At 36.2% G+C, this 15,309-nt stretch overlaps 1 protein-coding gene across 1 annotated transcript; it reads left to right on the forward strand.

Annotated features, from left to right (window-relative positions):
• The first annotated feature begins 4,712 nt into the window (after window positions 1–4,712).
• LOC102889799 (olfactory receptor 6C4-like) lies at window positions 4,713–5,650 on the forward strand. The gene is given in 2 exon segments (XM_015587004.1): window positions 4,713–4,970; window positions 4,973–5,650. Coding segments are annotated over 2 exon segments (936 nt in total).
• The last annotated feature ends 9,659 nt before the right edge of the window (window positions 5,651–15,309 follow it).

Raw genomic sequence — 15,309 nt, forward strand, 5'->3', positions numbered from 1 at the left:
GAAAATCCGCTCAGGGACACGGCCCCTTTAAGAGGCGTCTACTGCTGCCGCAGCCTCCACCTCACTCAGACCAGATAGCCCCGTGTCCTCACCCCGTCCTGCCTTCTGCCATTCCAGAGTGATTTCTTGGATTTCTCCCTAGTTGTATGGCTTGTTCATCCCAGGCGACTTTTCCTTGCTGCTGCTCCTTGTTTCCATCACAACTTTGATTTAGTCGCCAGAGGGATGAACAGAGCCTCCATCATCTAGGCCATTTTTTCCCCTCCCAGGGTTTATGTTTTAAATAGAGGCTTTTTCTTGACCTGGAATACTTCAAAGGATTTGTTCTCCCTCTCCTTGCTTATGAGGTTCACAGCGGTCTTTCCAGGTATGAAAGAAGATCATTTTGCAGATGCAGAGAACCTCAGGATATTTGGAGGACCTTATATGAAGCATCATGGCCAGGCTATGGAATTAGGTTCCAGGTAGAAAGAAGTCCTGACATCCCAGCAGCACTATGGAAACTGTGTCCCCATATTGAGGAGTGTGTGGCATCTCTGAGGTCCCTGAAGTAGGCTGGCCCAAATAATTGGTTCTTTTGAGCGTGTTAACTTGCCCTGGCTCAGACTGAATGTCTCTCTATGGGACAACCTGAAAACAAGTATCTTGAATTACTCATCATGAAGTGAGTGTTAAATGTTCACTAAGTCATAAAAACAGAAGCGTCTAGAGATATTCCATTTTCAAGCGGAAGTGAGGCATATGAGATGAAGCTTATGCAGACCCTAAAGGCAGAGGTGATTTGAATAAGTAGGAGATTGGCGCTCCCGATACTTTAACTCTTCCTCCAGGTCCTCTTCTCCCTCAAACCACACCTATAATTTCATTGCAGGGAACGAAAGGTGGGTCCAATGACTAATAGGAAGAAAAAATAAAGCCTTCTTTACAGATGGCTCAGTGCAATATACGAAATACAGCCAGAAGTGGACTGTTGTGGCGTTAACAATCCCACTGAAGCATGGCCATGAAAAGCAGTCTGAAAGGAAAATTGTTCCCACCAACAGAAACTTAATATAAATATAAATAGTCATCCATTTTGTCTGGAAGAACAGCTATCTAGAGGTATAGATCCATGCCATATAACAATTAGAAGTTAACAGTTTATCTGTATAATCAGAGATTTAGAATAAAAAAAGTGGAGGACTGGTTAACCAGGAGGTTTGGGGTAAATGAATAAGGATGGACCTCTCATAATGTGACTAAAGTTGAGGCTACTCATATACCATATGAATATGTGTGTTCATCATAAGTTTTCTTCAGCAAACACACATACACACACACATACACAACACACACCTATCAAAGATTTGGTAGACAAGCGGACTTTTTCTGTGAATAAGAGTCAACCTCTTTCCCCACCACTCCAACAGTGTTCAATGAACTCAAAAACGAAGTAGCCGTGATGACAGGACTGTAGATTACACATGAGTCTTTCCTCACCAAGACAATCTGGCAAGTGCCACTGCTGTGTCCAATCTTCTAATAGCGAAAACCAAAGCTCAGCCTGTGGTGTGGCACCTGCTAATTCCATATGCAATCAACTACCTGCTACCCAGTTAATTGTACAGGATCCTTTCTGTTGTAATGGAGGCTAATTGTCATCACTGGAATAGACCTTCATTCTGGATATGGATGTCTTTTCCCAGCTCAGCATTATCATCTATTTATCTGTTCTTCTATTTCCAGTGATTATTTTTAATCATTATCATTATGGCAATTTCCACAAAGCTTTGTACCATACAGATGCTCTGTTAACTTCCTCAGTGTCTCTTTAGACTTCTTCCCCAAACCCATATTAAAGGTTCAATTCCGGAGTTCTCAACAAATAGGGTTCATTAGCATGCTCTGAATGTGGGCCTCCTGGGATCTTTTATTTCTTTCTTCAAGTGATTATCCTGAGGTCTCCCTGAACAGGACATTTAAAATATGCTTCACTCTGGTATAATATCAGAAGCAGCATATATCCAGGCTCAAACAAGTCGGAACAGAGGAAATAAGATTTTGAAGGGACAGTGGTTTTATTATCACTACTACAAATATGCTTAACTTAAATAAATCACATTTCAAAGGCTTACTTACTGTCCAGGGTGAATGCTAAATTGATGTGGAAATAAGAAGTGGCAAACTACAGCTAAGCTTATATATAGCAAGATCAGTAAGATTTTTCCTACTAAATTTTCATAAGTTTGTAAACTTCTGTGAATAATTAGGTCAATAAGTATTGGTGAGAAAGCAAACAAGTTCAATTTTATGTTACCCTTCATCCACATCTGACTTCTAAGTTGTGATTCATCCCATGGACATGTATGGGCAAAATCTCACAGCACTGCCCTAAAAGTCAAGTGTAAGTATATTCTCAGCTTATAGTGATATTGATGTTACCTGTCTGTGATTGCAGAACATGAAATCATATAACGGTGACTTTTTTCAATGAAAAAGTAACTTATGCTTATTTTATAGCATTTATACAATATAGACAGGTATAAAAGTGTAAAAGTATAAAGTAAAAAGAGATAGTTTGATAGCTCCTCTTATGCCCCCCACATCCCCATTTAACTCCATAGAAGTAACACTGCCAACAATTTATTTTTCCAGATATATGGACTACGCACATAAGAGTATAGTTTTATATCATATATATAGGTATATATATATGATTTTTTAACCCAAATGGGATCATACAATATTAAGGCTAATTTGAAGGGAAGACATTCAAAAGAAAATGCACTGTAGAGAGTTAAAGATATGAGATAAAAAATGAAATAAGAATTCAGGCCTAGAAATATCTGTTTGAGAGGTAGCATGAGATAGGTGTAGGACAGGATTGTATCACTGATTTGAAAACTAGAGCAGGCAGGCAGCTTGTAAAGAATGTGTGTTTAGAAGAAAGAACAGCCAGAGTAAGGCATACAATCATCAGAGTCTAGAGAAAAGAGGAAAAATTAGGAAGAAGCCATGGGTTAAAGGCAAAAATTAAGATGCAGAATTCAAAAATCAAAGACAATGTAAAGGCAAAATACAAACATGCAGAAATTTTTTAAATAATATGCAATCACCATTTAATAAATTTATTAAGAAATAAAGAAGCAAGTCCACATGTATTTTAGAATCAGAAGAATTTGCTAGCTGTGTGTTCTTGGCCAAATCACTTAAACTTTCTCAGCCTCAATTTCACCATCACCATCATTATTATCCTTATGGTATCATTAATCCATTTTAGCTCATGTAAGGTTGAGAGAATAGTCATAATCGTTCTGCCCCTGGGTCAGGATGGGAAATCGGCAGACTACGGAGCCAGATGGCTCCAGGTCAGAATCCACAATATACTAACTGTGGGAATTGGAACAATTTGTCAACAGCTACAAACCTCAGTTTCCTCATCTGCAAAATAGGGATAGTAATAGTGCCTATCTCAACTGGTTATTTTGGGAATCAAATAAAATAATGACAAGACTTGGCGAATAGCAAGTCCTCAATTAACGATAATTATTATTTATTATTCCAAACAAAGCAATGTACATAAAATGTTTTCTTAATTTAGAAGATGGTAAAAATGTTTATTACTTGTTTCTATTTTCAAGAGTCAGAAAAGGACTGACCTTTAACACAAGAGGAGTCATCTGCTCTTTTAACAGAAGTATGAAAAGATGAGTGTAGGACAGAAATGTCTTGAAAGAAGAAAGATAGACAGGAAGATTATGCCAGAAGAAATCTTACTAATTATTAATATAAGGTACGTGTGTTATCTGCTGAGAATAGCTTTGAGAATTTGAGAACTGTGGAGAAATTAAATAAATTTAAATTTTAAATTAAATTGTATTGTAATAGCTAAGTAAATATTTAGAAATCTGTTCCTCATCAATAAACAAAAAAATAATTATTCATATTCTTAATTATGGTGTAAATAGCCCCTTAGTCACTCAAAATCTTCATTAGAAACTCCTAAATGAGGCTTACAACTTCTGATTTCAGTTATATTTTTCTAGCCAGAGTAAAATTAATAAACATGAATGTGGAAGAAAAATGATAGCAGGAATCTGATTGGTAAGATGCCATCTGTTCTGTTCCTCTGCAAAAACCATTGAAGAATAAAGAACTGGGACCTGAAGGAAGGCAGACACTAGCAGCAAAGACTTAGAGAGTGAAGATATTAGTTACAATGGTCCACAAATTCAAAACATGAAAGGGAAGTTGGGGGCCTCTTTAGTTACCATAGCTATAATCGCGTTGCTGATTCCCTCCTAAAAGTCCCTCGACTATGAGTTAACATAGCTTCTCTTTTCACCCTGAGACCAAGAGAGTAATGGAAATGAGACGCACTTCCAAATTAGCAGATATAACGAAAGATCAAAAGTAGAGTCAGTGTTCAAAGAGAAAATAAAAATATAAAATGGAAAAAATTATAACTTAGCCATTGGATTAGAAGGTAGGCAAGAAAAGTACATGAAGAGCCTAAAAAAGAGCCATGGTGAAAAATCCTCCTCTGTGGGGATTTAAGAGCCAGGCTCTATCCACTAAAAAATCTCATTTTAGTTAAATTGACAGAAAAAAAAAAGACATTTGAACCAATTCAACAGGAAAGGCTTAGCCTCTTCTTAATGTTCCTGAGTTCTTTTTCCATTCTCATCACTGATTTCTTTGTTTTGTACCTTCCTAGGCTGCAAAGGTTAACAATGAAAAACCAAACCTTTCTGACAGAATTCATTCTGCTGGGACTAACAGACATCCCAGAGATTCAACTTGTAATCTTTATACTTCTCTTCCTCACTTACATATTCAGCATCATTGGAAACCTAACAATCATCACCCTCACACTACTGAACGCCCAATTCCAGACTCTCATGTATTTCTTCCTCTGGAATTTCTCCTTTTTAGAAATTTCCTTTACAACCACTTTTACTCCTAGGCTACTTTTCAGCAAGAGCATCAGCTTTTCAGCAAGAGCATCAGCTTTTCAGCAAGAGCATCAGCTCAGTATTTCTTTGCTGTATTTCTTGGGGCCACAGAGTTTTACCTTCTGACTGTCATGTCCTATGACCACTATGTAGCCATATGTAAATCCCTACATTATACGACCATCATGAGCAGCAAGGTCTATATCCAGCTGGTTCTCTGCTCTTGGCTAGGTGGATTCCTGATCATCCTATCCCCAATCATCCTGACTAGTCAGTTGGATTTCTGTGCCTCCAAGATACTGAATCATTATTATTATGACAATGGACCCCTCATAGAAATATCTTGCTCAGACACAAGACTCCTGGAGCTGGTAGACTTCATCTTAGCAGTTGTGACCTTGTTGGTCACCCTGGTGCTAGTTATTCTCTCCTATACAAACATCATCCAGACCATTCTGAAGATACTCTCTGCTCAGCAAAGGAAAAAGGCCTTTTCCACATGTTTTTCCTTCCTGATTGTCATCTCCCTCTCTTATGGCAGCTGCATCTTCATGTACATAAAACCCTCAGCAAAAGAAGGAGTTGCCTTCAGTAAGGGAGTAGCTGTGCTCGATACTTCAGTTTCCCCTTTACTGAACCCATTCATCTACACTCTAAGAAATAAACAAGTAAAACAAGCCTTCAGGGACATGGCCAGGAAGATTATGAGTCTTTAATGAATGTAAAGACTTCGAATTCAAAGGAAAATTTGAACAATATTCATAAAGTTCCTCCCCATTAGAGAAGCTCTAATATTCTCTTGATTAAAGCAACATCTCAGGTGAATTTATTATGAAGTGTTGTCGAAGTTATATTTTAAATTTGCCAATAAGAAGGAAATCTTCCCAAAAACCTGTTTAAATATTTCTTTTTAGTAAATAGACTTTTGAGCCAGACATTTAAAAATTTGCGAAAATGTGAAACAATGCCACTCTTCTCATTTTTTGAGACTATAATTATTTTAAATAAAAACATATTACTTGTGCAAAAAGAAATATTATAGTTGTTTAAAACAGAATTTTTTGGTTCTCAGTTTTAATTTCTAATATGATTTAAAAAATAAATATAGATATAACCCCTTAATAGATAAAGTTTTATAGGAAAATGATGTAGCTAGATAACATTGTTAATCTGAATACAAGAAAGGAATATCTGGATAAAATCACTAAGGTTGTCAAAAGACTAATGGTCCTGGGCTTACTAGTAGTAAAGTTTAGCTTTACAAACTGGGCTTTTAATGTTGTCAATGTCTTTTAAAAAGTTATCCAAACATATTATCAGAAATACTAGACACTTCACAGAAGAGGCTAATAATGTTTTGCAATAAAACTCTACTCTTGCAATAAAGGTCATCCTTTCTCAAATTGAGATAATTTCTTTCCTCATCTTTCTTGCTCTAACAATTCTAAAACTGTCTTCTTTAGACATGTAATGCCAAAAGAATTTCCAGTTGTAGGATTGATATTTCTGACTCTATCTCCCCTCCCAGTCATGAAATTTGAATGAAAATTATTAACAGGGGTACCCCTAACATAGTGAATATCCAATCTCCTCTTAAAGGAAGATTTAGAAGAATAGGAATCTTGAGCCATGTTGGCAATGGTCAAAACCTATAGGGCTCTATAAGAGTGCCTGAGCTTTAGGGAACATATTCTGTAGATGAACCTGAGAAGGCTGACAGTGAAAGGGCTTCCTGAGGATGCCTTAGGGAACAACATCCATATGTTTTAAGAATTGTTGTAAAGGGTGGTTAAAGTGGGGAGGGCATAGAAAACAATATGATGGTAAGCTGTCTACATTCTATTTAAAGTGGTAAAATATTGATTCTAAGTGGACAGTGGAAAGTTAAGCATGTGTATTATGATTCCCACAGAAATGACTTTAAAAATTAAAGAAATATAGTCAAAATCACAATAAACAAATGAATCTTAGTGGAATAGTAAAAAAAATTTAAATAACCCAAAAGTAGGCATGAAAAAGGAAATCAAGGAACTCAAAGAGAGGAAACAAGCAGTAAACGAATAGTAAAATGATGAACATATAAATAATTACATTAAATATAAGTGTTCCAAACATGCCATTTAAAATAAAGATTGTCAGAACAGATTTTTTCTAAGTAACCTAACTATATACTGTGTACAAAGATTCTCTTTAAATATAATGATTTAAGTAGGTTAAAAGTAAAACGTGGAAAAAGATATGTCACCCAAACACTAATTAAGAAAGCTGAAGTAGTCATATTCATATCAGACAAAGTAGACTTCAGAACAGAGAAATTTACAAGGGATAAAGAGGAATGTTTCATAATTATTAAGGAGTCAATTCAAGAAGAAATCCTAAACTTTATAAGTACTTAACAACACAGTTACAAAATATATAAATAAAAACTTACATAACTTGAAGAATAGAAAATCTACAATTATCTTTGATGACTTCAATACCCCTCTCTTGATAATAAAAATACTTAGTATACAGAAAATAAACAAGGATATGGAAGAACTGAACAACAACATCAATCAACTGGACATAACTGACATTTATAGAACACGCCACCTAAAAATAGAACACGCCACCTAAAAATAGAACACAAGAACACACAGTCTTTTCCCATACACTTGAAATATTTGCCAAAATAGACCATACCCTGGATCATAAAACAAACCTTAGCAAATTTAGAAGAATTAAAATAATTAATATAAAGTATCTTCTCAGTTCATAATGAAACTAAACTTGAAATTTATAACAGAAATACCACAGAAAATTTTCCAAGCAGTTGGAAACTAAACAACACATTTCTCAATGATTCATGAGTCAAAGAGGAAATCTCAAGGGAAATTATAAAATACATTGAACTGAATGAGAATAAAGACACAAAATATCACAAATTGTGATGGCAGCCATAGCAGAGATTAAAGGAAAATATATAGCATTAAACGTTTACATTGGAAAAGATAGAAAGTCCCAAATCAATACTGTAAGCTTCCACTTTAAGACAAAAAAGAAAGAGCAAAATAAAGTCAAAACAAGCAAAAGGAAGGAAAAATAAAACTAAGATCGGAAATCAAAAATTTAAAAACAAAAACAGTTTGTAAATCAATAAAGCCAAAAGCCGGTTCTTTGAGAAAACCAATAAGATTGATAAGTATCTAGCAAGACTAGCAAAGTAAAAAAGAGGGAAGACTCGAAATTCCAACATCAGAAATGAAAGAGGGTATATCATTATAGACCTTACAGGCATTAAAAGCATAATAACAAAATATTACAAACAGACATGTTACAGGTCTTAATACAAGAGATAATTGGTCTTTTATTAAGATGGTAAAAGCCTGAAACATTCCTGGCTTCAACTTTAACAGAATATTGAGGAAGTTTAAATAGCTAGTTGGAAGAATCAATATGAACTCTTATGGACTCTGCTTATGTCCATAGATTTTCACCCAAACAGATTTTGGAACCAAAGCTCATTCTTCAGTTATTTCTTGAAGCATACATATATGTATATTAATGTTCAGGTTAGCTATAATCTGGTGATATGTAGAAAAATTCTCTGCAACTTCAAAAGCAGAGGAGGCAAGTAAGAAACAACAAATGGTAGATACAAGTCTTTCTGTAATTTATCTCCCTTTATCTCCCTTCTTTAACTCAGCACTTTATTCCTCAACATCAGCCAAGTTCATATTCTGATTATAAACCTATCAGCAATGAGAGTTCAGAAGGTAGGAACACTAATAGAGTTCTCCAGCAAGGAAAGATTTCTTGATCAAGAAAGTTACAGTAAAGACTGTCTTAGAAGACACTCCCAGACCTCCAAATCCTTCTAGGTAATCCTGTTCTAATTATCATGATCTCTCTCTACTCATCAAGGCCAAAACATTTATAAGTGAAACTTAGGCTATAAATTCAGCTAAATGTAATTCAGTAACCCACAGAATTAATTACTGACTTTGGCTTTCAACAGTTTCTACTTTGTGGCTCTAAGATGTAAAGGATTCTTTTAGCATAGCCTTAGAAAATTGGCATTTTGTTCTGTTTTAGGTGAGAATTTTTTATACAATGAAGATTATTTTTTCTTGCCTTAAGATGCCCAGTGGAGTAAGAAAAAGCCACTCTGCCACAACATCCTGGACTTCCTCATCACCGTTAAATCGCTCTATAGCAGTAGCTTCTCAGTCTCTCAGATCTTTGCCTTCAGTCAGCACAGTTTCAGATGACCAGAGTGATGACTTAATTGCTTTTATAATCACTTTATCCCATGGGCAGAACGTGAATAGCAGAATCACTGCTTATCACCCATCTCATCCCAACAACCAAATATATATTTTTCCCTTTGAGAGACTCTTGCATGCATCTCCCTCTCTGACCAGTCCCAGGAAGTAATAGAAACCAACTAATTGTAAAGGTCCCCAGGTCAATCTCACTGTGAGGCTTCATTCCCACAACAAATGCCTCTTTGTAATGAGATATTATGCCTGTGATGGTCCAACTGTATAATAAATAAAGGAAGTCTATAAGTGTAAAATATAAACTAAACTAATACGACTTGAAATATAACAGTTTAAATACAGTTCTGTGCTATGTTTGAAATGTGTACGCTTGGCATTACATTTTTAAAGATTTGATGAGTTACTTGTGCCTGGGCCTCTCTGGCTTCTTTCTATATGAGACAAGTAGACATCTATCTGGTCCCATAAAAACAAGATCCCTAAGGCCATCTTCCTGAGCAGAGAAGATGGCCTCAGAACACAGTGTTCTTCTGTGCCTGCGGAGATTTATTGATGAATTGCTGTGCTTCCCCTGAGGTCATTTCCATTAGTTCCCAAGGGGCTACATACAGCTTCAGGGTGAGCAGACAAAAAAAAGAGATTAGAATCTTAGATAAGATCATAAAAGGTATGGAAAAAGAAAGCATAAACCTCTTCATAGTATTCTAGAACATGTGATGTATTGGGAAGCCTCCCAAAGCTTAAAAACATTGAAATGGAGATGAATGAAAAGACATCTAATTTACACCATGCCCTTAACAACTATAAAGTGCTGTTAGAAACTGAAAATGAAAAGCAAGGACCTATGACCAAAATTACTCTACCCAGCAAAGCTATCACTTAGAATCGAAGGACAAATAAAGAGCTTCCCAGACAAGAAAAAGTTAGAGGAGTTCATCATCACCAAGCCAGTATTACAGGAAATGTTGGAGGGACTTCTTTAAGAAGAAAAAAAGAAAAAAAATCAAAAATATGAATAATAAAATGGTGATATTGCTTATCTGTCAATAATTACTTTAAATATAAATGGATTAAATGCTCCAATCAAAAACTAGGATGGCTGAATGGATAAGAAAACAAGACTCTTACATATGCTGCCTACAAGAGACCCAGTTCAAATCAAAAGGCACACACAGACTGAAAATAGAAGGATGGGAAAAGATGTTTCATGAAAATGGAAACAAACAAACAAAAAAAGCTGGGGTAGCAATACTTATATCAGACAAAATAGCCTTTAAAACAAAGACTATAACAGGAGACAGAGAAGGACCCAGTTATCCCATTTCTGGGTATTTAGCCAAAGAAACTCAAAACATCACTTCAAAGGGACATGTGAATTCAAATGTTCATTGCAACATTATTTACAACAGTCAAGATATGGAGTCTACCTGAGTGTCTATCAATGAATGAATAAATAAAAAAGAGGTGATATATAGAGAGATACACACACACACACACACACACAATGAATATTACTCAACCATAAAAGAATGAAATCTTGCCATCTGCAACAACATGGATGGACGTAGAGGCTATTGTGCTGAGTAGAGTTAAGTCAGACAAAGATAAATGCCATGTGATTTCACTTACATGTGGAATCTAAAGAACAAAATAAGTGAACAAACAAAACAGAAACACCTGCATAGATACAGAGAACATTCTAATGGTTGACAGATGGAGGAGGGTTGGGGGTAAAAAGGAGAAGGGATTAAGAAGTACAAATTGATAGTTACAAAATAGCCATGGGGATGTAAAGTATAGTATAAGGAATATAGTCAATAATATTGTAATAACTAAATGTACGGTATCAGATGGGTACTAGATTTATCAGGGTGATCACTTTGTAAGTTACATAAATGTCTAATCACTATATTGTACACCTGAAACTAATATATTACCATATGCCAACTATAATTAAAAAATAAAAAATTATTTTATAAAAAGCAACTAAAAAACTAAGACTTAAAAATAGGACAAGAATTGTCTAAGATCCCAATATTAGTAGCAGAACTAGAACTAGAATCTGTTTTCTGGCTTCTGATAAGTAGCATATCACATTTGCACCAGGTGGAATGTCATACCTGAACATAAAACATTTTAGCAACAGAAATTAAAACCAGAGTAAAATTACTGAATAGGTTTAACATTTATAGGTGTCTGTGGTGGGACCAGCCAAAATTATAAGGAAAGTTGTCTTTGAGGCCTTCTAAACTACTTCTCATTTCTCAAAAATATTTACCCACCTGCTATTGCCAGCTGCATTATTAACTGACAACAACACAAATATAGGAGCAAGTTCTTAGGTAAATATTGTGTCATTTTCTCCAGGAATTTTTCACAAATTATCCTGCTTACCACTTGTGGTCAGAACAACCATATCCTAAGCTCATAAGTGAATTCTGAGCACAGATTCCCCTAAGCACCATTTCTGTTTTCCAGAATCAATCCCCTGAGTCTGTAATGAAAGAGTCTATAAAACAAAAAAACTGAGGCCAAAGGATAATTCTCCTCCCCAAATAGAAAATGTGCCTCTCTGCAAACAATGGCTAGCTGTGGAAGGGGAAATAGGCAACTGGACCCTGGGCTAGAATTCTCTAAACATTTTAAATCATACATTCCATCAGCAAAAATAAAAAAATTGAAGCTGAGGAACATTCCCAATATATGTATATGTTAATTAACTTTTATAAACTATTTACATGTACTGCTATATAAATGTAGTTTATGTTTTAAAACATACACCAAAACAGAATCTCTTATTGAGATAAAGCTAAATTCCATAGTTCATCAACTTCGACATACATTTCAACATCTGTGAAACTAGAAAGCATCTTATGATCAATGGTATTTTAGCATACTGTCATATGGCATCTTTTCTTATTGGTACATGAAATAATAGTTCTCTCACATCAAATTGTATCTTAGATTTTATGAAATATGGTATAACTAGAAGGCTCTCATATCTCTTTCCCATATTCCAATGAATCTTCTGGCAAATTTAAAAGACCAATGACCAGGGACCATGGAGTTCCTGGGCCATTAGACTCAAATGAAAAGTAGTGAGAGAAAATCATTCATAAGCATTTTATAGATTTCTCTAGGTAAAAATCCCCTTTCTACTAAGTAAAATAACAAGACTGAGAGCCTCAGAGAATCTTATCATGGCAAGGAAGCATTCAAGTGGCTTCCACTTATTTTTTAGATTCTCACTATGATCCTAGACCAATAGTTAATTTCTGTGGAGTTCACCTTCCTCATCAAAAAATGGGTGCAATAAGCCCCATAGTGTCTCATTTTTTACCAATACCACCCTAGCAATCTTTCTAGATAACTATCATATGCCAGGCCTCAGGAGTCATTGTGGGAAAGGAGTCTGAGAATCTAAATCAACATATTTCCAAAGAAGACATACAAATGGTCAACAGGTATATGAACAGATGCCAACGTCACTAATCATCAGGGAAATGCAAATCAAAACCACAATGAGATATCATCTTACACCTGTCAGGATGTCTATTATCAAAAGACAAAAGATAATAAGTGCTGACAAGAAAAAGAGAACCCTTGCACACTATTGGTGGTAATGTAAACTGGTACAGCCACTATGGAGAACAGCGTAAAGGTTCCTCAAGAAATTAAAAATAGACTACCATATTATCCAGCAATCCTATTTCTGGGTATACAGCCAAAGGAAACAAAATCATTATCGCAAAGAGATATCTGCTCTCCCATGTTTTTTGCAGCATCATTCACAGTAGCCAAAATATGAAATAACCTAAATGTTCACCAGCCGATGAATGGATAAAGAAAATTATACACACACACACAGACACACACACACACACACACACATATGTATATACACATACACATATACATACACATAATGGAATAATATTCAGCCTCAGAAAGAAGGAAATCTTGCCTTTTGAAATAACAGATGAACCTGGAAGGCATTAAGCTAAGTGAAATAAACCAGACAGAGAAAGACAAGTACTGTATGATTTCACTTCTATGTGGAATCTAAATAAAAAGTTAAACTCATAGAAACAGAGAATAGAATGGCAGTCGCCAGGAGCCAGGGGGTAGAGGAAATGAGAGATTAAAATAAGGGTACAAACGTTCAGTTATAAGATGAATAAGGTCTGAGGATCTAATATACAACATGACGTCTATAGTTGATAATACTGCATTATATAATTGAAAAATGCTAAGAGAATAGAACTTAAATATTCTCACAAAAAAAAAACAGGTTAATATGTGAGGTGATGGATATGTTTATTAACTGGTTGGGGGAATTCTTTCAAATATATTCATATATCAATTCATCATGTTGTACACTTTAAATATCTTACAACTTTACTTGTCGTGTATACCTCAGTAATGCTGGGGGAAAACAAAAAGGGGTGAACAAAAATGAATCAGACATTCCCTATCTTCAGGTAAATTGCAATCCAGATGCAAATGTCAGGCAATTTTTAATAAGGATTCAATGTAAGCAAACTGTAAGGTTAGTGAAAATGGCTTCTTATTCCAAAATTACACGCTACGTATGTGAGCAATGCTTTAAGAAGTAGGAAATTTTATTGTAAACACATATCTAAGAGGACCAGGGCCTTTGCTGAGAATAAGGGGAAAGTAAGTGCTGAGATACACAGATGAAGAAAAGACAGACTCTGGGCTCAAGGTGTTTGTGGTCTGGCAAGGAAAATAGGCTCTATCCTAATAACTGACTCTATGAAAATGAGGCATAAACTACATGTTATGGGAGCCAGGAGGAAGCAGTTAATTCACCTAGGGCTTACAAGAAGGTCTCATGTAAAAGGTCACACTTAAGCTATATCTTGAAGGATGAATAGGTATTTGCCGGTTCTAAAAAGGACTGGGGGAGCATCAGAGAATTCTTCATAGGCTTTCTCAGAGGAAAGAAAAGGAAGAAAGAAAAGAAAGAAGAGAGGGAGGGAAAAGAGAAGGAGAGAGGAAATATACTGACATTCAATAATTCCTTAAAGATTCTGAAAGGGGTGTCTTTTCTGACTAGGGAAGAGCCTCTGAAAGCTTCTGCTCTGCTTCCCTGAATCCATGGGAGCAGCAGACAGGTAAGAAAATAATGGACTTCAGAAGAAATTTTCCTCTTCTTTATCCTAATTTCTGATGCTTTTATCTGCCCAAGATTGCATATTTCTGGAAAGGGCCTGAGGTCCACAATGGCCAATCAGACATCAAGGCCTGACAGACCTCACAGAGCTTCGGGTGGCAGTATTCCTGTTCCTGCTGCTTGCCTACCTTGTGATGTCTCTGGAAACCTGGCCATCAGCCTGACCTTGCTGGATCCCTGCCTGCAGACCCCTATGTATTTTTTCCCCCTGAATCTACCCTGCTTAGAAATTTGGTTCCAGAATGTCACCATGCCCAAGATGTTGCTCAACATTGCCAGATATTTTTAATTTACTTTTTAATTACAGTCGACACACAATACTATATTAGTGAGTAATTTTTATAACTGGCAATTCATACTTCTTAATCCTTTTCACTTTTCCACCCATCCTCCCAAACTATCTCCCAACTGGTGACCGCCAATTAGTTCTCTGTATCTTTGAGTTTGTTCCTGTTTTGTGTGTTCATTTATTTTGGGTTTTAGACGTGGGAGGAGGAGGAACAGGGGATGTGGGGGCGGGTGATATCTTCTCTCTGTATAGATCCCTCTCAGTAGATGATAGACTTGGCTGGTGGGTGGGACTGTTCTGACTGGACTTGGAGAAGGGTTATTTCACAGCCTTTCCCATCATGTGGGGTCCAAGAGGTAACCATCTGAAGGCAGGGGGTTGTCGCTCCATTTGGAGTTGAGAGAACTGGGCGTTCTCCAGATCTTTCCAGGTCTCTCCGATGAGACAGCAGCCGTCTCCAATGAGTTTCCAGGTGGGCTGTAAAACCCGCTGCCGCAGGAAGGCCCAGCTTCCACGTGGCTCAGCCACGTGCTCCCAGAAAAAGAACATGCATCCCTGCCAGAGAGGAGAGTTAGTGTCTCTTATCTGCTCCTTTCACAGCCTTCCTCCCACCTCAACTTCGCCCGC

The sequence above is a fragment of the Pteropus alecto genome, unplaced genomic scaffold, assembly GCF_000325575.1.
Source record: "Pteropus alecto unplaced genomic scaffold, ASM32557v1 scaffold433, whole genome shotgun sequence".
Classification (NCBI taxonomy): Eukaryota; Metazoa; Chordata; class Mammalia; order Chiroptera; family Pteropodidae; genus Pteropus; species Pteropus alecto.